Below are 24731 nucleotides of genomic sequence, written 5' to 3'. Positions count from 1 at the left end.
GCTTTGACTGGATTTACAGGAATGTGTGAGAGAAAAAAATCTTCTCACAGGAGGTCTTACTTTGAATCCTATTCGATACCCTTGAGAGACAATGCTCTGAATCCAATGATTTTGGACAGATTTTATCCAAAAATCCTTGAAAAACCTTAATCTGCCCCCTACCAGCTGAGCTGGAATGAGGGCCGCACCTTCATGCGGATTTAGGGGCAGACTTTGGTTTCCTAAATGGCTTGGATTTATTCCAATTTGAGGAAGGCTTCCAACTGGAAGCAGATTCCTTGGGAGGAGGATTGAGTTTTTGTTCCTTGTTCTGACGAAAGGAACGAAAACGGTTAGAAGCCTTAGATTTACCCTTAGGTTTTTTATCCTGAGGCAAAAAAACTCCTTTTCCTCCAGTGATAGTTGAAATAATAGAATCCAACTGAGAACCAAATAAATTATTACCTTGGAAAGAAAGAGATAGTAATCTAGATTTAGATGTCATATCAGCATTCCAAGATTTAAGCCACAAAGCTCTTCTAGCTAATACAGCTAAAGACATGGATCTAACATCAATTTTGATAATATCAAAAATGGCATCACAAATAAAATGATTAGCATGTTGCAGTAAGCGAACAATGCTAGATATGTCAGAATCCAATTCATGTTGCGCTAAATTTTCCAACCAGAAAGTTGATGCGGCTGCAACATCACCCAAAGAAATAGCAGGTCTGAGAAGATGACCTGAATATAAATAGGCCTTCCTTAGATAAGATTCAAGCTTCCTATCTAAAGGATCCTTAAAGGAAGTGCTATCTTCCATAGGAATAGTGGTACATTTAGCAAGAGTAGAAATAGCCCCATCAACTTTGGGGATCTTATCCCAAAACTCTATAGATTTTGCTGGTAAAGGATACAATCTCTTAAACCTTGAAGAAGGAACAAAGGAAGTACCTGGCTTATTCCATTCCCTAGAAATCATATCAGAAATCAGGAATGGGAAAAATACCTGGGGAAACCACAGGAGGTTTAAAAACAGCATTTAAACGTTTATTAGACTGAACGTCAATAGGACTGGTTACCTCAATATCCAAAGTAATTAACACTTCCTTTAATAAAGAACGCATATACTCTATTTTAAATAAATAAGTAGATTTGTCAGTGTCAATATCTGAGGAAGGATCTTCTGTTTCAGATAGATCCTCATCAGAAGAGGATGAATTATTATGTTGTTGGTCATTTGAAATTTCATCAGCTAAATGAGAAGTTTTAAAAGACCTTTTACGTTTATTAGAAGGTGGAAATGCAGACAAAGCCTTCATAATAGATTCAGAAACAAATTCTTTGAAATTTACAGGTATATCATGCACATTAGAAGTTGAAGGAACTGCAACTGGCAAATGTACTATTACTGATAGAAACACTATCTGCATGTAAAAGTTTATCATGACAACTATTACAAACGACATTCGGTGGAATAATTTCTACAATTTTGCAACAAATGCACTTAGCTTTGGTAGAACCGACGTCAGGCAGCAATGTTCCAGCAGAAACTTCAGAGACAGGATCGGATTGGGACATCTTGCTCAATGTAAAAGAAAAAACAACATATAAAGCAAAATTATCTATTTCCTTAAATGACAGTTTCAGGAATGGGAAAAAATGCAAATGCATAGGCCTCTTGATAGAAGAAAGCAGGAGGCAAACATGAATGGGGTATTGAAATAATGAAAAAATTGGCGCCAAGTATGACGCACAACGTAACGTAAACTTTTTTGGCGCCAAAATTGACCGGAAATGACACACTTGTGTCACTAATGACGCCGCCGTGTGAAAGGTCTCGACGTCACGTATGACGCCGGAAATGACGAAGTTGCGTCAAAAAACGTAATTTCCCGCGCCAAAAAAGTTCGCGCCAAAAATGACGCAATAAAGTCTAACATTTGACGCACCCGCGGGCCTAATACCCGCAAATGCAAAAGTAGTCAAAATTGAAAAAAGACTAAACCCCAGGTAAGAAACAAATTTCTTAAAGTGTTTATATTCCCAAATATGAAACTGACAGTCTGCAGAAGGAAATACATGAACCTGACTCATGGCAAATATAAGTACAATACATATTTTTATAACTTTATATAAGTTGCATAAAGTGCCAAACCATAGCTGAGAGTGTCTTAAGTAATAAAAACATACTTACCAAAAGACACCCATCCACATATAGCAGATAGCCAAACCAGTACTAAAACAGTTCTTTAGTAGAGGTAATGGTAAATTTGAGAGTATATCGTCAATCTGAAAAGGGAGGTAGGAGATGAATCTCTACGACCGATAACAGAGAACCCATGAAAAAGACCCCCGTTAGGGAAATCATCGTATTCAATAGGTGATACTCCCTTCACGTCCCTCTGACATTCGCTGTACTCTGAGAGGAATCGGGCTTCAACAATGCTGAAAAGCGCATATCAACGTAGAAATCTTAGCACAAACTTACTTCACCACCTCCATAAGAGGCAAAGTTTGTAAAACTGAATTGTGGGTGTGGTGAGGGGTGTATTTATAGGCATTTTGAGGTTTGGGAAACTTTGCCCCTCCTGGTAGGATTGTATATCCCATATGTCACTAGCTCATGGACTCTTGCCAATTACATGAAAGAAATGATCCCTGGCTGAGAACAATAATATTTTGAACTAGAGTTGAATTAAAGTGGTGGTATTTTCTACTCATTAATTGGAGGAATGTTCCTTTCAGGGGTCCTTTGGTTCTGTGGCTGCCACAGATTACGGTGCTGAAGGGTTTCATGGTATTTTAAACAGTTATGTAAATATCCTTTCCAATGAGTGGTAACAATCGTCTAAATTGTTCTTAAAACCTGATCTTTTCTACTGATACTCGGACAACCCTGCAACAAAGTGCCTATAGAGGTGTGTTTTAAAGGGACAGTCTACACCAAACATTGGTATTGTTTAAAAAGATAAATAATCCCTTTATTACCCATTCTACAGTTTTGCATAATCAACACGGTTATTAATACACTTTTTACCTCTGTGATTACCTTGTATCTAAGCCTCTGCAGACTGCCCCCTTCTCTAAGTGTTTTTTTTACAGACTTGCCTTTTAGCCAGTTAGTGCTGACTCATGAATAACTCCATGGGGGGTGAGCACAATGTTATCTATGTGGCAAACATGAACTAGCAGTGTTGCTGTGAAAAGCTATAAAAATGCTCTGAGATAAGAGTCGGTCTACAGTGGCTTAGAGACAAGCAGAAATTGAGAGGTTTAAAGGTTATAAAGTATATTGATACAACAATGTTGGTTGTGTAAAGCTGGGGAGTGGGTAGTAAAGGCATTATCCTGTTTTTTTAAAAATAATAAACAACAAGTAGAGTGTCCCTTTTAAAGCCGTTATGCCGTTCTATTCCGTCATAATTAGACTGGGCTTTAAAGCCGATATGATGGAATAGAACGTCATAGCTAACGGCTGTCCTGAAGCCTTCTGTGCTTCTAGGATTTAATCGCGGTCTGGAGGGCGTTCCTAGGATTGTAGGGATGCCCCCCAGATGCGATCTAATAATTGAAATCTCGCGATCGTATGCACGATCGCGTAGTTTCAATTTGTCTACATCGGAACAGTTGTTCCGATGTAGGCACTTTAACCCTGTCACGAAAGGGTTAAATGTTGGTACAAATGGTGTGTGTGTTTGTTTATTATTTGTATACACAGAGGTTGGATTTTCACCTGCTGTAGCCGCCTCCTCCCCTTTGTTTTCCTCTTATCTGGCTCCTCCCGGGCAGGATTAAAGTAAGCACTTTCTAGGAGCTGCTCACAGGTGTGACGATCATCAGGATCCATACGCAGGCAGCCCTTGGTTATAGAACAGAATGTTAAACTGGACATTAAATTAAACATATTTGCAGTATAGACAGGTGTAGAGAGTAATAATGGGATTCTGTTGTATAAAGCTGAGTATTATTATCGGTTATTTGTAGAGTGCCAACAGATTCCGCAGCGCTAGTAAGCTACTTGAACAGACAGAAGGAAATTACGACAACTAGTACCTATTATATAGGTAATTGTAGTTATTGGTTGCGGCAGACACTATTAGTGGTGACTACTAAGCAAATTCCGAGCTGTGTATGATCTTTAGGGTTTTCCTGCTTAGCCATGTCTGTTAGATATCATCTTTCTCTTTACCTTCATGAAGTTCATAGCAATCGACTGGATGTTTGGAAACTTTTCTTCTAGCGTTTCCTGAGGAAGAGAGGATAAAACACTTTTTTGGATTCGCTATGATTGGATACTGGTGCAATTAAAGTGACAGTCTAATCCAGATTTTTTTTATTGTTTAAAGGGACACTGAACCCAACATTTTTCTTTTGTGATTCAGATAGAGCATGAATTTTTAAGCAACTTTCTTATTTACTCATATTATCAAATTTTCTTTATTCTCTTGGTATCTTTATTTGAAATTCAAGAATCTAAGTTTAGATGCCAGCCCATTTTGGTGAACAACCTGGGTTGTCTTTGCTGATTGGTGGAAAAAATCCATCCACCAATCAAAAAGTGCTGTCCAGAGTTCTTAACCCAAAAAAGCTTAGATGGCTTTTATTTCAAATAAAGATAGCAAGAGAACGAAGAAAAATTGATAATAGGAGTAAATTAGAAAGTTGCTAAAATTGCATGCTCTATCTGAATCACAAAAGAAAAAAATTGGGTTCAGTGTCTCTTTAAAAAGATAGATAATCCCTTTATTACCCATTCCCCAGTTTTGCATAACCAACACTGTTATAGAAATATACTTTCTTTCCTATGGCATGGAGAGTCCACGACTTTATTCCAATTACTAGAGAGATATTCAACTCCTAGCCAGCAGGAGGAGGCAAAGAGCACCCCAGCAAAGCTGTTACTTCCCTTACCCATATTCCCCAATCATTCTCTTTGCCTTTGTCAATGAAGGATGTGTGAAGATAGTGTCTGAAGATATTTAATACTTTTATGGGTACTTTTCCCTGCAAGCAAGGATTAGGGGCTATACTGTGTCCATGTCAATCTCTTTAGTAAGAGTAATGGTGGCTATTAGCAGTTAGAAAGCGGCAAGGTTGCTTTTGCTTTATTTCTAACATTATTGCTACCCCTTCATAGAAAGGGTTGGTTACTCTGTTTTTTCTTTCACTTAAGGTCCCTAATAGAGAGTGGAGTGTCTAACACACCTAAGAAGCTGTTCCTGCTCTGCAGCTGGATCCACAGGTAAGTGCATTTGCCTTCTAGGTATTGAAGGACAGCACTTTGGGACATAATTATCCTTTATTGGGGGATATTTATTACGGCAGCACTGTCAGGGCACTGACATTTTTATTCTGGAGTTTAAGGGGTTAATGGATTATCCCCCTTTTTATCTGAGGCTGGCCATGAGAGACTTTTGGGCATTGATCGCATCCTAAATATTGATGCTCTTATAGTGGTGTTTTTCTTCCTTTTACATATTGACTGGCTGTTTAATTTTTTACTAAGATCTATGGCGCAGCAAGTTTTTCTTATTGCGATCACGTGATCACTCTCTGCTCTACAGTTTTGGCTTTCTACACTGCTGGCCAAATTTCAGCATCGTAATTGTGTGTTTAATGGTCATTGATCTCATCTTCCATAGACCCCATCCTACACTTATATCTGTTATTGATTTTTAGTCATTGGGTTCCCTGTTCACCGGAGTGGTAAGAACTTCTCAGCTAGGCCGAGGTATAACGGTGTCTTGTGTTTAAAATGTATTTATTTTTTTATTAAGTAAGTTTAACGTTTTTAATATTTTCTTTTGGGAATCTCTTTTCTACAATATGGATACTGCTAAAAGGATTGCTCTATAAAATGTTGTTTGGAGGCGCTGCTATTCCTCCTGTGCAGTTTTATGCCACTTGTTTAAATAAAACATTGTCTAATTTAGATTCTCACTCAGTGACATCTGTTGCTGAGGATAATGTTGTCTGTGCTCTGCCTCATTTTTCTCCTCACACATCCAAAGCTTTAGCAGTTCCACAAGCAGTGCCCTGCGATTCCTCTCTACCTGTTCCTGGGAATGTATATTTTCCAGGTAACTTTGCTGTGTATATGACTTCTGCAGTCTCTGCAGCTTTGACTGCCTTACCTATTGCTGGTAAGAGAAAGGGAAAATCTAAGAATCTCTAATACTAAGAGTTCTGACCGCCACGGCTGCGTTTGTCAGTCTGTCTCAGTTGTTTCATTCCTCAGTGGTCTCTGAGGGTGAGAACTCAGATTCGGAATTCACAGTTTTTTAGTTCAGCAGACTCAGAGGAGGTTTATTTTAGATTTAAGCTTGGATAGCTCAGTTTAATTTCGTAAGAGGTTCTAGCTACGTTGGTGGACTCTGTCTCTTTAGCAGAGTTTTTTAATTCAAACCTTCATCTGTGGAAGTATTTCCTTTTCCAGATCACATGTCCTGTTGCTGTCTCTGTGTGGGATCTTTGGTGTACTGTTCCTAAAGTAGAGGGCACTATATACACTTTAAGAGAACCACTACCCCCTAGAGGTTAGTTCCTCCTTTAAGGACCCTATGGAGTCTTTCGCCACCCTGTCTTACAGGAATCTGGAGGGTGAATTAAGAAAGATGTTTCTACTCAAGGGTTTACAATGGCAGCCGGTTGCTAGTATTGAGACGGTTATCTATAGGAAAATACTCTAGTGACCGTATCCGTCACTATAGTACTTATAAAAGGCGCCTAGGATCACGGGTAAAATTCCTTAAAATGTAGTATAAAATGTAAAGTATATAGTGTGATGTAATATTATATTATGTTGGTAAGGTGGTAATAACCCAATAGATATAAAATTATAAAATTAAAAGATATATGTATAACAATAAGAAGAAATTATGTAAAAATATATAAACTAGTATTCAACAAACCATATATGTATAAATATACAAACTAGTAATCCAAAGGATGATGAATTGTAATAAGGCAGTCCTTTATTTTGATACTACCCGTCTCAATACTAAACAAATCAGAATAGAGGGCGCCACATAGTGCAGATCATAAGGTGATTCAAATGTAAATACAGGAATGGTAGAAGAATCCTACTCACAAAGTGTAAAGCACAGATGTGCAATACCAGCAGTCCGGAACCACACGTCGTCCGGTAGACCAGTAGATAGAAACGGAATCCTCGTCTCACCAGGGAGAGTCCAGAGAAACCACAGGAGAGTTCTGTATGGTGATGGTCAGTCCCACAAGTCCTAAGGCCTGGGGAAAGAATCCAAAGCTCCAAATGGAAGGATGGTTCCCAAATGTGGGAAATGACAGTCGGCAGCAAATAGAGGGTTAATAATCAAATTGTTAAAAATTTATTAAAATGATAAAAACAACAGCAACGCGTTTCTCAGTGTTACACACTGTTTCATCAGGCTATATACAAACACACTCTAAGCTGCCATATTTATACCATAACAGACCAATCAGGCTGCAAGAAAAAATTACACTCCCCCAACAGGTCATACCAAAAGACATAGGGGTGATGGATTGGATTACTTTTTGGAATCCAATCCATCACCCCTATGTCTTTTGGTATGACCTGCTGGGGGAGAGAAATTTATCCACAGGTTTATTTGTTTTTGATATTTATCTGCAATTCCTGGGTACTCTTCACCTTTTTTCAATAATTTTATGATTATGTATTGCTGACATTGGAGAAAACACTGCACTTATGTATTAGATACACTTTTTATGTATTATATTAAGATATACTTATTTTTGTATTCTAACTTATTACCCCTATGTATTTTGGTATGACCTGTTGGGGGAGTGTAATTTTTTCTTGCAGCCTGATTGGTCTGTTATGGTATAAATATGGCAGCTTAGAGTGTGTTTGTATATAGCCTGATGAAACAGTGTGTAACACTGAGAAACGCGTTGCTGTTGTTTTTATCATTTTAATAAATTTTTAACAATTTGATTATTAACCCTCTATTTGCTGCCGACTGTCATTTCCCACATTTGGGAACCATCCTTCCATTTGGAGCTTTGGATTCTTTCCCCAGGCCTTAGGACTTGTGGGACTGACCATCACCATACATAACTCTCCTGTGGTTTCTATGGACTCTCCCTGGTGAGACGAGGATTCCGTTTCTATCTACTGGTCTACCGGACGACGTGTGGTTCCGGACTGCTGGTATTGCACATCTGTGCTTTACACTTTGTGAGTAGGATTCTTCTACCATTCCTGTATTTACATTTGAATCACCTTATGATCTGCACTATGTGGCGCCCTCTATTCTGATTTGTTTAGTATTGAGACGGGTTGCTGGTGCGACCTCTTATTGGTGTGGCAATGCCGGCATGCTAGTTCTTTCTAGCAGAGCCCTGTGGCTAAGGTCTTGGCTTGCGGACATTTAAGTCTAATCTTCTGTCTTTGCCCTTTAAGGACGACAAATCTTTATTTGGTTCTGGTCTGGCTGTAATCATGTTTACAGTTACTGGTGGAAAGGGAGCCTTCCTGCCACAGTTATAGAAGGGTAGGCCCATGAGTTGTCAAATTTTAAATATTTGTTCCTTTCACAAATTCAAGGGACAGAAATCCTCATCATCTAATCCAGAGCAAGCCAAGACCTCTTAGAGATCTAGTCAGCCTTGGAATAAGGGTGAGCTATCTAAAAAGCCTTACGCTGAGTCTATATCAGCATGAAGGGTCCGCCTTCGATACAGTTTCAGATCAGATAGAGGGCAGGCTTCCTTATTTTAGCAGGCTTGGATCGCGATGTCCCAGGTCATTGGGCAGTAGAGGTGGTCTCCCAGGGATACAGAATAGGATTCAAATCTTGTCCTCCTAGAGGCAGATTTCTCCTGTCTAGATTATCTACAAACAAGAGAGAGCCTTTCTTACACTGCGCTTTAGGAGTAATTGTCCCAGTTCCTCTGGCGGAACAAGGTAAAGGATTTTTTCCAACTTATTTGTGGTTCCCTAGAAAGCCTCAGGTGTCTCAAAATGTTTTCAAGGTTCCGTCTTTTAGTAGGGAGACTATCCGTTCTATTCTCCTTTTTGTTGAGGAGGATCAGTTCATGACTACCATAGACCTGAAGGACATGTTCCATCATGTTTCTACTCACTAGGAACAATTCCAATTCCTACGGTTTGCCATTTTGGACAGACTCTTCCAATTTGCAGCCCTTCCTTTCGGCATTGCCACTGCACCTCAAATCTTTACAAAGGTTCTAGGGCTCTCCTGGCAGTGGTCAGATCTCAGGGCATTAAGGTGGCCCCGTACCTGGACGATTTCTTGTTTCAGGCGTCATCTTTTCATATAGCAAGATCCATACAGACACTGGAAAAGAGTCCTTGGTACCAAATACCAGGGTATAGACAGCCTTAGACTCGATCTCGATTTAAGTTTTTCTTGACGGCAGTCAGAAGATCCAAGCTTCTGGATACTTGTCTTTCACTTCAGTCCTCTGTCTGTCCATCAGTGGTTTTGTGTAGGTAATTGGTCTAATGGTGGCTTCCATGGACTTTATTCCTTTTATCTTTTTTCCATCTGAGAGCACTACAGTTATGCATGCTCAGACAATGGAACGAAGACTAGTCAGATCTCTCTGAGGATTGTTCTGGTCTCCCTATCGAGAAAATCTCTATCTTGGTAGATTTCTCAAAGCCTTCTGTCTCAGGGAACGTGCTTCCAGAGACCATCTTGGGAGACTTTTTCCACAAATACCAGCCTGTCAGGCTGTGGAGCTGTTTGGGGTTCCTTAAAGACTCAGGGTCTTTGGACTTGAGTCTTTTCTCCCAATAAACATTCTAGAATTGAAATCAATCTTCAATGCTCTAGCTTCTTGGCCTCAACTAGGTTCGGTCGGTTGGTCATCATCACCTGAGTGGCATATATTGACCACCTGGGAGGAACTTTTAAATCCTTAGCCTGAAGGAGGTGACTCGCATTCTGCAGTGGGCGCAAGCTCACAATTGTTTCCTATCTTCCCCCCCCCCACACACACACACTCACACTCTTTAATTTGCTACCAATTATCAATTTTACTTGCTAAAGCATATTCAATTATTTATACATGCCTCCTTTACCTTTAGTTTTGTATTTTAAATAGCTGCTTTTGCGTGTGGTACCCACCTATATTTAAAAATGTAATACTTAAGTATTGCCTATAGAAAAGCTATGTAAAGAAAATATATTTAAATATAGCCACCAGAAGAAATAATAGTCCCAGTAGGGAGAATAAGTAATAAAATGTTAATTGTTCTACAGAAATAAGATAAGGAAGCGTGTGTATAAAGTGATACAATAAGTATATTTGAATTCTTTGCCATCTCACCCCATTATAATGGGCTATGGTGTAACAGAACAAAAACATATTTCATATACAAAAATGAACCTAAAAGAGCAATTTATCATACATGTTATACTTTGCTGCTGGTATAACATCTTAGTGGAAATATAATTTGACAGTACAATGTCCCTTTAACCAACCAGCCAAGTGTTTCACCTGCCTGTCCAGCAAAATAAATGTACAATAATGGACCTTAAATTTACTATTAAAGGATAACTCCCAAAATTTCCCAGAGGACTTCCGGGATTGGGAGGGGCCTACACTGTGAGAGGGAGGATTGTGGGTGGGGATATATATATATATATATATATATATATATATATATATATTGCATTTGGTGTGTTTTGGGTGGGAGTATTGTGAAATGAAACCTAAAAAATTTCTTTTATGATTCAGATAGAGTATACAATTTTAAACAACTTTCCAATGTTTTTATTTTATTTAATAAGATTTGTTCTCTTGGTATCCTTTGTTGAAAGTATACCTAGGTAGGCTCAGAAGCTGGGAGCTAGCTGCTGATTGCTGGATGCACATATATACCTCTTGTCATTGGCTTACTGGTGTGTTCAGCTAGCTCCCAGTAGTGCATTACTGCTCCTTCAATAAAGAATATCAATAGAATGAAGCAGAATTAATAATAGAAGTAAATTGGAAACTTGTTAGAACATGAACGTTTTCAGAAACTGTGGGGTGCGCAAGAGCAGATCAGGGGAGGTGCGGGAGCGGCAGCAGTAGTTACTTTTTTAATCTGCACGCTTCTTATGGCCTCCTGAACGAGTAGAGCAGGGCCGCACTTAGGCAAAGGCTGTGGGACAGGGCAGATGTCTAAGGAGCAGCGTTGAAGGTTGTTTTGTGAAAGGTAAGACAGAAGGAGAGTGTGTATGTAATTAAGTGTGTCCTCAATATATTCATTAGCCCCAGTAATACTGAGTAGACTGTGGGTGGGTTCACCAACTTTAATGAAGGCTTGAGATATTGATATATATTCATGTGTGTATGATGTTTGTGTGTTTTAAGAGATGGTGTGTGTGTATGTATGAGATTCTGGGGGGGTGTATGGGATGGTGTGTGTGTACGTGTGTATGAAATTGTGTGTGAGTGAGATTGTGTGTGTATGTGTAAGAGATGGTTTTTGTGTGTGTATGTGTAAGAGATGGATTGTGGTGGGGGTATGAGATTGTGTGTGTATGAGATTGAGATTGTGTGTGTAAGAGATGGTTTGTGTGTGTCTGTGAGATTGTTGTGTGGGTGTGAGATTGTGTGTGAGATTGTGTGTGTATGTGTAACAGATGGATTGTGGTGTGTGTATGAGATTGAGATTGTGTGTGTGTGTAGGAGATGGTTTGTTTGTGTGTGTGTATGAGATTGTGTGCATGTGTAAGAGATGGATTGTGGTGTGTGTGTGTATGAGAGTGTGTGTGTGTGTATGAGTGTGTGTGTGTATGAGATGGTGTGTGTATTTCTGCAATTTTAAGAAATAAATTACAAGCATTTCGAAGCACATTGATTCAAAAAGTTAATAACATCTATTGCGTGTGTGTGTGGGGGGGGGGGTGCTCATTTTGAAAATTTGTCCAAAGGGAAGGCCCACTGTCTTAGACTTTGAAAACCTCTGCTCTATCCAAAACATGGAAGAAAAATGTTGGGTTTAATGAGATTTTTAAAAGGATTGAAATATACCCCTCAAGAGTCTGTACCCAAACACTGCTCTGTGTAGGAATTAGAAATGAGCCAACAAACTTTTAAAAATAAATAAATGTTAAAACCAGCAGTAACATCAATGTTAAAATTGACCCTTTTGGAGAAAAATGTTTTGTATTTAGAGGTTTCAGCATTTCCTTTGTGGGGTGTTACAGCAGGACCTCACCATGTCTCCGGAGGCAGGCTCGGGAATACTTGCGCCCTGGAAATATTGATTGCTGCGGAAAATGTACTGGTGTCGCGGTATTAGTTTACCTGTGAGAAAAATAGAAATCGGTAAGAGCTCTAGCCCTGGAAATATTATGAGGGCAAGAAAAGCTGGTGGCTACTAATGTTGGAAATAGAGATATTTATGGTATCTTGACATTGCCTTTCAAACAACAGTTTGATCTTTCTTCTTACAAAACGAGCAAGCTCTAACTAATGATGGCACACACAAAAAATGTTGCTGTGAACAGCCTATCAAAACCTTTTATCCCTCACCTGGAAAACTGCAACTCCCAGCATGCTGTGCTACACATGAGTGTGCAGCAAATATTAAAGGCAGGGTGTAGCCAGAAGAGTTGCACATATATATTTCTCATCTTTCTTTTTTTATATTTTGTGTAAAAACAAAATATGACAAAATAAATATGAACATATATTTCAAGATACATGCACACACTGACACTAGCAATAAGGGCCTTTCTCTATAATACCATTTAACACCCTGATATCCCTCATTTATCACATACCATAAATTTCTTACCCAGTGTCCTTATGATGAGGTATAGCTGGTCCACATCAGATTTGCCAGGCCACAGAGGCTGCCCAGACAAAAGCTCAGCAAAGACACAGCCCACCGCCCATACATCCACCGCAGCTCCATACTGGGTATCACCCACTAGCAACTCTGGGGCTCGATACCACCGCGTAGCCACGTAGTCTGTGTAATCATCACCAGGCCGGGCTGCAGTAATGAGATGGTACATGAAAGAGTGACTGACACCTCTAATGCAATATGTAGAAGGTAATTTGTTAGAGAGGTGTAAGGGTATTGGGCACATATGACAGCTGGGAAGGGTACAGTATGTGGTGTGGGGGGTTACAGAGATAATACAAGGAGACTGGAGTATACAGAAACAGTCTGATGTGAAAGAAGAGTCACAGACAAAGTAAAAGTAAGGGTACATTTACTATCAGCCCTTTCCAGAAGCTAACTATGGAGAGATGATTAAAGGGACATTAAACACTAAATAAATGCTAGATAGAATGATGCATTCAAAGAAAAGACGAGTCTGAGAATAACTTGTAGATGTGTTTTTAAAGTTTCATTAGTTATTTAAATAGTGACACAATAAGCATAAAGTGTTAGTGTCTATAAAACAATGGGAGCTGCCATGTTGTAACTTAGGTTACCTTCTCTGCTGTGGCCAATTAGAGACAGTTATAAATAGGTCACTAGAGTGTGCAGCCAATGGGATAGGAAAGTCAAAATTAAACTTGCATGATTCAGATAGAGCAGGTCATTTTAAGACACTTTTAAATTCACTTCTATTTTCAAATGTGCTTTGTTCTCTTAGTATCCCTTGTTAAAAATGAATATGCACATATCATACACCAGTGGGAGCTGCTGCTCATTGGTGCCTGCACACAATTGTCTCTTGTGATTGGCTAACTAGATGTGTTCAGCTATCTGCCAATAGTGCAATGCTGCTCCTTCAGCAATGGATAACTAAGTAAATTTGATAATAGAAGTAAATTGGAAAGTTGTTTAAAATTGTATTTTTTATCTAAATCATAAAATAAAATTTTGGAGTTTACTCCCTTTAAGGTTTACTGAATCTGCTGTTTAGAATTACATAGTAAGTACATACCTCCTGATTTACAAAACTTTATTGGAAGGAGAGGTGGAGTAATCTGATGGCAAATTTAGGGCATGTCTGGGGGGTTCTTATTGGCCAGGGGTGGGAATTGGGGCAGTCTATGACCGTGGATAATGATGGGAAGACAGAATCAGGGTGCTTCTGGGCAGAATTTAGTCGTTTGTAAGGACATTAATAGGGATGGGAAAGAGGCAGGAGGTAAAAGGGAAAATACTGTGACAGCTGGAAGTTCTGCAATAATAAAGACTAGAGAGGGATGTTAGTGAATCTACCACAATTTGATGAGACAAAATGTTTAAAGATTCTGGCTCACCAACATTTATATCTCCAAAAAGTTTGTCCTACACGGCCATACAATTAGACAGCATTGAATAATGAGAAAAAAATATTATTTATTCTAGAGATAAAGCATAAGTTTGAGATAGTGATCAGCAGAAGATGGTTATAGACCATAATATTTGTGGGTGCAGAAATATGACCACAAAGCTTTAAAGGGACAGTCTACACCAGAATATTTATTGTTTTAAAAGATAGATAATCCCTTTATTACCCATTCCCCAGTTTTGCATAACCAACATAATAATATAAATACACTTTTTACCTGTGATTACCTTGTATCTAAGCCTCTGCAAACTGCCCCTTATTTCAGTTCTTTTGACAGACTTACATTTTAGCCAATCAGTGCTGGCTCATAGGAACTCCACGTGTATGAGCACAATATTATCTATATGAAACACATGAACTAACACCCTCTAGTTGTGAAAAACTGTCAAAATGCCCTGAGCTAAGAGGCAGCCTTCAAGGGCTGCATATGAACCTCCTAGATTTAGCTTTCAACTAAGAATACCAAGAGAACAAATCAAAATTGGTGATAGAAGTAAATTGACATGCCCTATCTGAATAATGAAAGTTTGTGTCGGACTAGACTGTCCCTTTTAAGGATGGGAGGCTATAGTAATGAGTTTGGATGTATAGCACCACTTAGTGCCGTAACAGTTCACCTGCACAAAAGTAACTATTTGCCTTGTATCTAGGTACACTAAAGCTTTATGTGTTTAGCAAATAATGTGTAAAATAACTCCTGAAATAACTCACTTAAAATTCGAGCAAATCCGAAGTCGCAGAGTTTTATGACTCCTTGCTTGGTGAGCAGAATGTTCTCAGGTTTGACATCTCTATGAATGCACTTAAACAAAGAACACACGTTAACAAATAAAGCTTTGTATATGTTGTTTTTTTCTTCCAAAAAGCAGATCTGAAATCTGCAATCTAATTTCTATGTAAGTTCATAAACTAACGCCAATGACAAGAACGTTTATTATACACACTTCCACCAATGTCTAAATTCCACGCAGCATCCGTTTTTATTTACAGTTTTATATTGCAGTACCTTAAGGGACCTTAAATACTAAATGTATTTTATAAGCATAGCACGGAGGTTATTCCTGCTTGCCTCTAGTCATGGGTGCCGCCATTTTGAAATCTATCATTCACTACATTCCAGTGCTGACCTGTTTGCACATGTGCACTAAATCTCCTTCAGAAACCTGTAGTGAAACCTATGTTCCAAAATGGCGGCACCCATAATTAGAGGGATGTGCATGCAATCTATTTAGTTTTTAATGTCCTTTTAATAAGGGAAATTGTGGTGCAAAAAATAAGTTCTAATTTGTTAGAGCATGTAGCCCCACTGTTCAGGGGTTAAACACATAGACTTGCAGGGTTGTAGTGGTGCTAAAATGAGATGCTCTAACAAATTAGAGAATGTCATCTTTGTCCCATTTAAACACTTAAAGGAACATTAAACCCAAAAATGTTCTTTCATTAATCAGACAGAGAATACAATTTTAAACAACATCCCAATTTACTTCTATTATCTAATTTGCTTCATTCTTTAGATATCTTTTGTTAAAGAAATAGCAATGCACATCGGTGAGCCAATCACATGAGGCAAATACGTGCAGCCACCAATCAGAAGCTACTGTGCCTATCTAGATATGCTTTTCAGGAAAGAATATCAAGAGAATGAAGCAAACTAGATTATATAAGTACATTAGAAAGTTCTTTAAAATGGTATTCTCTATCTGAATCATGAAAGAAAAAATTTGGGTTTAATGTCCCTTTAAATGCTCAACTAATTATAAAGGATGTAGATTGGTGATAGGACATTGAGGACATTGTTTTTGTTTTGTTTTTTAAATATTATTACCAAATTGGGCACACGATGGCTGTTCATAACTCAGTTTATCAAAAAGCTATTTCTTTCCAAACATATCTTAGTTTGTCATAAATAAATAATTACAAATCTGATATTAACAACCCCTTTTATTTTATTTGGCCTATTTTTTATCACTCTCCCCATAACCACTAATTGATTATTGATGGCATTTAGGAGCAGTCTGATCTTGCTTTATACAAGTTATATATATATGATATTTAAGGAACTATATACTACTGTAATATAATTACCATGAAATCTAACAGATAATGTAGGCAACTGCCTAGGGGTGCTATCTAAACTTTCTAATTCTGAGTTGTTTATACTTTATTAGCCAGAAATCTGTTCTGATGAATGTATACACTGCTCCTTGGCAGAAGGGAGTGTCAACATCTGCAAAGGTTGACAAATCAGGAGAGGCAAATTAACTTGTGTCTATAGTGTGCTCATGTCTAGGGGTCCTGGTGGTGTAAGTCTGACCCTTATAGTAAAAATTCCCTCCTCATATCATCTGGACTCACATTATGTTTGTGGCAAAAGTTTACAGCCTGCAGTATCTGCCACACAATATTCTTGGTTGTAGAATCAGAAACCCTGAAATACAAAAACAGTTTGTGTGATTTCAAATCTATTGATTAGTTTGAACACTGTCTTAAAGGGGGGGGGGGAAATAGTAGCAAATAAACACATTAGAATATTTTGACTTAAAAATCTTAATTTCACAAGCACTGAAAACAACAAACCATTATTGGCAAAGGAAAATCAATTAAAAAATATTTACAACATTTTAAAAAAAATTTGATAAATGGCAAATGTTTTTGTGAATAATCCTGGTAAAGATTATTTCTAGAAAAAAGAAAAATTACATTTTTTTTAATCACAAGAGTGTTCACATACAGTAGATTAGAATTTAAAAGGAAAGTAAACTACGTATTTATATATGTATAGCGTTGATCAGTAATGGTCAACTTCCTAACATATGGGGTGCAGATCAATATTTTCTTAGCCTTAGGGGTCCCATATGGCTATGAAACAAACAAATAAAAATATATATTTCCTAAAAATGTCCAGTCGCACAAGGCCAGATTTAGGTAAGCTTGCAAGCCTATAAATGTTTCCTTGTATTCCGCTTATGTTTATAGCGATGCAGAATCTGTTGGCGCTCTACAAATAACCGATAATAATAATAATAATAATAAAGGTACCCTCCTCTGTCTGCTATTCTCTCTTCCAGAGGGCTAGTTTGAGTTGTGAAAACCTTTTGCCCCACCCACAAGGAGTCCCCAAAACATACATTTTTAGTTCACTTTTAACTGTGGCCAAAAAACTGTGGCATACATTCTAAGTTCTGCTTAGTCTAGAGTGGGCTAAATGTGGACCATGGACCACAGTTCACAATCATGGGATTAAGCACTACATAGCAAAAGATCTGCATACAAAATACATGTTTTATAAGCATATTAACTGCAATGTTGTTACTTCGCTTTGCATTGTTTTACAATCCAGGGATTTACCCCCTGAAAAAGCCTCTCAAGTATATTGATCTCCTCTGCTGTAGCAAGTTTGGGACAGGTATAAATGCTCCTGCACAGTTCTGAATCCTTCAGCACACACTCCCCTTTCTTACGGAGAAGTGCTAACACAAATTTAATAGTTAAATTATAAGAAAAGCAGACCCAAAACAAATAATGTCAGTATACTGAAAAGCTGTTAAAGGGATATGAAACCTAATTTCTTTCTTTCATGATTCAGATAGAGCATGCAATTTTAAGCAATGTTCTAATTCACTCCTATTATCAATTTTTCTTTGTATCTTTATTTGAAAAAGCAGGAATGTAAGCTTAGGAGCCGACTTATTTTTGTTTCAGCACCCTGGGTAACGCTTGTTGGCTACATTTAGCCACCAATCAGCAAACGTTACCCAGGGGCTGAACTAAAAATGGGTTGGCTCCTAAGCTTACATTCCTGCTTTTTCAAATAAAGATACCAATAGACGGAAGAAAAATTGATAATAGGAGTAAATTAGAAAGTTGCTTAAAATTGCTGGTCTATCTGATCCATGAACAAAAAAAAGGGTTTCATATCCCTTTAACTATGCTTAATTAATCATTTTATGGGGATTTAAAGTTTGAGTTTAATGTCTCATATTGTCTTTAGCCCTGACACATAAAGAGATGTCTGCTTGTGACCACACCCCCTTTTTGCGGCCCCTATAAAAACAAAGTGCTATAATAACAATATGCACTTACCCATTGGGATTTTTCTCGAGCTCATTAAGGACAGTATAGTCACAATACTCAAAGACAAGGTGTAGTTTTCGCTTCCTTCTAAAAACCTCCAGAAGATTAACCAGGTTGTTATGTTTAAGTTGCTGGAAGAAGATAAGAGTTATACATTGTGGCAGATCTTGGGTTATATATCTGCTTAATAAATACATCATTTCAACTAAAAGAAACAGTTCATTAAAGGGACACTGAACCCAAATTTTTTTCTTTCATGATTCAGATAGAGCGGCAATTTTAAGCATCTTTCTAATTTACTCCTATTAACAAATTTTCTTCATTCTCTTTGAATCTTTATTTAAAAAAGCAGGAATGTAAGCTTAAAATCCGATCCATTTTTGGTTCAGCACCCTGGATAGTGCTTGCTGATTTGTGGGTACATTTAGCCACCAATCAGCAAGCGCTACCCAGGTGCTGAACCAAAGATGGGCTGGCTCGTAAGCTTAGACTCCTGATTTTTCAAATAAAGATACCAAGAAAATGAAGAAACATTGCTAAAAGGAGTAAATTAGGTAAGTTGCTAAAATTGCATCCTCTATCTGAATCGTTAAAGAAAAAATTAGGTTTAGTATCCCTTTAAAGGGACACTAAACCCAAATTTTTTCTTTCATGATTCAGATAGAGCATGCAATTTTCTAACTTACTCCTATTATAAATTGTTCTTCATTCTCTTGCTATCTTTATTTAAAAAGCAGGAATGTGATGCATAGGAGCCGGCCCATTTTTGGTTGAGAACCTGGGTTATGCTTGCTTATTGGTGGGTAAATGTAAGCCTCCAATAAGCAAGCGCTATCCATGGTGCTGAAACTAAAATTGGCTGGCTGCTAAGATTTACATTCCTGCTTTTAAAATAAAGATAGCAAGAGAACAAAGAGAAATTGATAATTGGAGTAAATTAGAAAGTTGCTTAAAATTTCATACTCTATCTGAATCATAAAGGAAAAATTTGGGTTCAGTGTCCCTTTAAAAGATGAACCATTTGGTTGCTTTTTATACCAACTATCTTCAAATCAATTGGTCACCATGTGGAAAATCCCTGATAATTGTTTCCCCTTCATCTGAAAACTCACAACACAACAGATCAATACCTTATTTCTTGATTTTCTTATTTAAAGGGTCAATGTACTGTAAAATTTTCTTCCATTTAATTTGTTCCCAGTATTCAGTTTTACCAACTGGAGTGTTTTAGATTGTTTATAAATAACTCATTTACCTTTATTTTGTAGTTTTAAATAGCCACTTTTGCCATTTGAAACCACCACCTACACTGGAAAATATGAATACTGCTGTATTCTATAAAGAAATGCTTTGTAATCAAGAGGCAGCTGTAATCATTTTCCTATTGGGAGGTGGGAGAAATAGGTATGTTAAATTTCAATTGCTCTAAGTATTGGGCTTTGTGTATAGAAAGAGGGATACAATAAGGAGACATTTGATTATATAGAGTGACAAGGAAGTCTGCTCTTTCTACAAGCTCCGCCAACTTAAATGGGTTGTGTTTTTAATGAGAAACCCCCAGTTATTTCATATACAAAAGTAAACATAAAAGAACAATTTCCAAAATTTAATTCTCTGCAGCTGGTATAGCAAGGTAATGGAAACACATTAATAGAAACCAATTTTACAGTATACTGTCCCTTTTAAAGGGCCATTGAATAAAACTTTAAGTTTAAAGGGACAGCAAACACCTTAAGATTTTAATGTAAAAGAGTTAGTTATACATTAAAAAACACCTTTACAACATATTTGTATTACTTATTCTAAGACCTTTTTATGTAATTTAGCCTGAAAAATTAGAAAGCACACTGCAGACTTATCCAGGCTAACCTTGATACATATCTGTCCTTATTGACTTTAACAGATACAAACTGCAAAACAGTGCAGCTTATGCTAAGTGTATGACTAGTGCTAGCCTTGTCAGTTGTAGATTCAAGCCCAGATTGGCTCCTCAAAATGAGGCAAATAATAGGTAAAACTTCAGTTGAAAAACAATTACAGCAAACAAGATGTGTAATTCTATAGCAACACAACAGAAGTCATTTTAATCATTTAGACAGTGTGTGCACATTTAATAAAAAGAATGTGTACTTATATTGTCAAATCTGCTTTATTTCTCTTGGCATCCTTTGTTGAAACTTGGCCCCTTTCCACAAGAGCATACTGAAATAGGCTGAAGAGTGTGCACGTCTTGAGCACTAAATGTATAACATTGTTACACATATTGTTGCAAATATAGCTGCCATTGCTCAAGACATGCACATACTCTTCAGCCTACCTGAGTATGCCCTCACAGAAAGGAGCCAAGTTTCAACCAAGCTAACAAAGAAAAAGAGGTACATAATAAATATTTTTTTATTGAACACTCTATCAGAATGTTAATGAATCAATTTTTTTTTAACTATGACCTCCATGTCCCTTTATGCAGCCGTGGTCTAGACTCCATACTCATGTCCTGGGAGACGTCCACCACTATGGGGGCATGAAACCCCCCCCCCCTCCTTAATTCCGATACATCATACAATTGTAATCAACTTTCCAATTTACTTCTATAATCAAATTTGCCTCATTCTCTTGGTATCCTTTGTTGCAATACACTACTGTAAACTAGCTGAGCACATCAGGTGAGTCAATGGCAAGAAGCATATATATGTAGCCACCAATCAGCAGCTAGTTCCCACTAGTGTATTGCTACTCCTGAGCCTATCTAGGTATACTTTTCAACAAAGGATGCCAAGAGAATGAAGCAAATTAAATAATAGACGTAAACTGGAAAGTTTAATAAAATTGCATTTTCTGTCTGAATCATGAAAGTTTCATTTGGACTTCACTGTCCCTTTAAAGAACTAGTAGATAAACCTCACCTTTAATAAACCGATTTACCTCACCTTTAACATACGGATTTCCCGCAGTGCAATCTTTTTAATGACCGGATCATCTTCTGACTCCACAAATTTCTTGATCGCCACCACCTGTCCCGTCTCCTTATTCCGACATTTAAAAACCACGCCATAAGATCCTTCACCAATCTTGGCTAATTTCTCATATTTCTCCATTCCTAAATAAAATTTAAGGTGAATAGAGATGTACAGTATATTCTATACCTGCTTATATATAGCCTATCAGTACTCATTAAAGTAATCTCAGTCTGAGAAGCTTTCAATCCAAATTCAGTGACCAATAATGGGACGGGTACCATATGTCGTGCCTCCAAGTTATTTCTTTTTTAATAGTGCTCTAAATGCTGCATCAGTGCTTTTGGTCCCACAAGTTTTATCTTTCTACCTGGCAATCAAGCAGTGTGGCAGCCAGGCTATCAAGAAGTATGTCAGCACTCTCCTTTTCTCTTGTTGCACAGGTATCACAAGTGTGCTTAAGGTATAGCTCTCCAAATGCAGGGAAACCAAAGTGACAACAACCCATGGGATAGTAAGATAGGGGCTAATAGAGGGACTTCAGGACCATTAGTTTAAAATCTGATTTCTAGTTAGCATATGAGGGTGCAGGGTCAGAGCAGTAGCAGACCTACTTAATAAAGGGCCCTGGTGCAAATTTTCTTTTGGTCCCCCAAAGGTAACTCAGTAATAAAAATCTAGTTATAACATACATGCTGCTCTGTATAATGATAGATGGACCTGCACTAATAAAAAGGCTTTCCTGCATTAGGATTGCACACATTCTGTACACAACTTTATATAGGTTGGCTCCTATGGGCCCCCTTAGCACCTGGGCCCTGGTGTTACTGCACCTGCTGCATCAATGGTAGTTCCGCCTCTGAGAGTATGTGTCTGACAGATAGGCTGCAGGGCCAGGTACTGATCTGATGTATAATGAGGGTATGTCTCTGGCAGATAGGCTACAGGGCCAGGTACTGATCTGATGTATAATGAGGGTATGTCTCTGGCAGATAGGCTACAGGGCCAGGTACTGATCTGATGTATAATGAGGGTATGTCTCTGGCAGATAGGCTGCAGGGCCAGGTACTGATCTGATGTATGATGAGGGTATGTCTCTGGCAGATAGGCTACAGAGTCAGGTACTAAAGGGAAGTCTGATGTGGGTATGTGTCTGACAGAGGGGCTGCAGGGCCAGGTACTGATGTGGTTATGTTGCTGACAGAGAGCCTATAGGACCAGAGTCTGATCTAATGCAGATTAATGGTTGACAGAACCAATAGTATGCTCTGAGGTCTGATGTGTGTATGTGTCTGACAGATAGGCTGCAGGGCCAGGTTCTAAAGTGACGTCTGATGTGGGTATGTGTCTGGCAGATAGGCTACAGGGCCAGGTACTGATCTGATGTATAATGAGGGTATGTCTCTGGCAGATAGGCTGCAGGGCCAGGTACTGATCTGATGTATGATGAGGGTATGTCTCTGGCAGATAGGCTACAGAGTCAGGTACTAAAGGGAAGTCTGATGTGGGTATGTGTCTGACAGAGGGGCTGCAGGGCCAGGTACTGATGTGGTTATGTTGCTGACAGAGAGCCTATAGGACCAGAGTCTGATCTAATGCAGATTAATGGTTGACAGAACCAATAGTATGCTCTGAGGTCTGATGTGTGTATGTGTCTGACAGATAGGCTGCAGGGCCAGGTTCTAAAGTGACGTCTGATGTGGGTATGTGTCTGACAGATAGGCAGCAGGGCCAGGTACTAAAGTGACGTCTGATGTGGGTATGTGTCTGACAGATAGGGTGCAGGGCCAGGTACTAAAGTGATGTCTGATGTGGGTATGTGTCTGACAGATAGGCTGCAGGGCCAGGTACTAAAGTGACGTCTGATGTGGGTATGTGTCTGACAGAGGGGCTACAGGGCCAGGTACTGGTCTGCTGTATAATGTGGGTATGTGTCAGACAGAGGGGCTACAGGGCCAGGTTCTGGTCTGCTGTATAATGTGGGTATGTGTCTGACAGAGGGGCTACAGGGTCAGCTACTGGTCTGATGTATAATGTGGGTATGTGTCTGACAGAGGTGTTGCAGGGCCAGGTAGTAAGCTGATGTATAATGAGGGTATGTGTCTATCAGATAGGCTGCAGGGCCAGGTACTAAAGTGACGTCTGATGTGGGTATGTGTCTGACAGAGGGGCTACAGGGCCAGGTACTGGTCTGATGTATAATGTGGGTATGTGTCTGACAGAGGTGTTGCAGGGCCAAGTACTGAGCTGATGTATAATGAAGGTATGTGTCTGACAGATAGGCTGCAGGGTTCCAACGTCGCCCCAAATTATGCAAATATTTTTATGAACCTCTTTGAGGAAAAATTTGTTTTTTGTAACGAATTATTTGTTCAGTATGGCGCCACCTGGTGGCGGTATATTGACGATATTTTCGGCATCTGGTGGGGCGACGTTGGAACCCTTGAAAGGTTTGTGAATGATTTAAATTCATCAACAAGATATATAAAATTAAAATTGACTTGGAGTGAGGAGGTGGTTGATTTCCTGGACGTGAGAGTAATGAAATTTGGCAATCAGTTTAAAACTGATTTATTTAAGAAAAAAACTGACCGAAATAGTCTTTTGCGCTTTGAAAGTGCTCATCCGCCTTCTCTCCTAAAGTCTCTACCCCACAGTCAAATGTTGCGAGTGCGCAAAATTGTCTCAGATGAGAAAACATTAAATAAGAGATTGACTGAGATGGGTGAGAGATTTCTGGAAAGGGGTTATCCCAATAGTCTAATAACGAAAGAAATTGAGACTGTAAAATTGATTCCAAGAATAGATTTATTGCACCCTAAGGATAGAGCAAAGAAGGAAAACAATCAGAAAGATAGACTTATCCTTGTAACAGAATATAATGCACAGAGTAATGAAATACAGCGCATCATTAGGAAACACTGGAATATTTTATCTGATTGTAACCCATCTATTATAGAATTTCAGAGCCCTCCTATGTCTGCTTTTAAAAGAAGTAGTAATATCCAAAATAAATTGGTCAAAGCTGACATTGGTCCTAGCACTAAAAACAAAAATAAACCTAGGTATATTACTACAAAAAATACAGGTTGTTATCCCTGTCTAGGGTGTTCCTGTTGCAGCAACATGAGTAAAGGGTCAGTTTTTTATCACCCTCACACTGGCAAAAAGTATAACATAAAAGGTTATTTTACATGCTTGACCACTTTCATAATATATATGATTAAATGTCCATGTGGGGGGGTTTATATAGGGGAGTCCACCAGATCCGCTAAGGAAAGAATAATTGAACATAAGAGCAATATTAGAACTGGCAATGTGAAAGCTCCTCTAGCTGCCCATTTTATAAAAGCAAACCACTCTATAAGTCAATTGAAATTTCAAATAATTGACAAAGTTGATATTCCACGTAGAGGGGGGGATAGAGAAATTCTAT

General features: G+C 38.4%; 1 protein-coding gene across 1 annotated transcript in view; it reads right to left on the bottom strand.

Annotated features, from left to right (window-relative positions):
* CDKL4 (cyclin dependent kinase like 4) overlaps positions 1–24731 on the bottom strand; it is a 31272-nt gene that overhangs the window by 4312 nt on the left and 2229 nt on the right. Inside the window, exons 2-9 of the mRNA XM_053695173.1 lie at positions 21269–21438; positions 18351–18472; positions 16623–16695; positions 14979–15069; positions 12767–12967; positions 12185–12273; positions 4172–4228; positions 3716–3841 (exon numbers count right to left, since the gene is read on the bottom strand). Coding sequence (XP_053551148.1) covers positions 3716–3841; positions 4172–4228; positions 12185–12273; positions 12767–12967; positions 14979–15069; positions 16623–16695; positions 18351–18472; positions 21269–21436 — 927 coding nt within the window. The 5' untranslated portion in view covers positions 21437–21438. The remainder of the gene's footprint in view (positions 1–3715; positions 3842–4171; positions 4229–12184; positions 12274–12766; positions 12968–14978; positions 15070–16622; positions 16696–18350; positions 18473–21268; positions 21439–24731) is intronic.

The sequence above is a fragment of the Bombina bombina genome, chromosome 11, assembly GCF_027579735.1.
Source record: "Bombina bombina isolate aBomBom1 chromosome 11, aBomBom1.pri, whole genome shotgun sequence".
Taxonomy (NCBI): Eukaryota; Metazoa; Chordata; class Amphibia; order Anura; family Bombinatoridae; genus Bombina; species Bombina bombina.
Note: the sequence above shows the minus strand (reverse complement) of the source record. Positions and strands in the feature narration are given on the sequence as shown.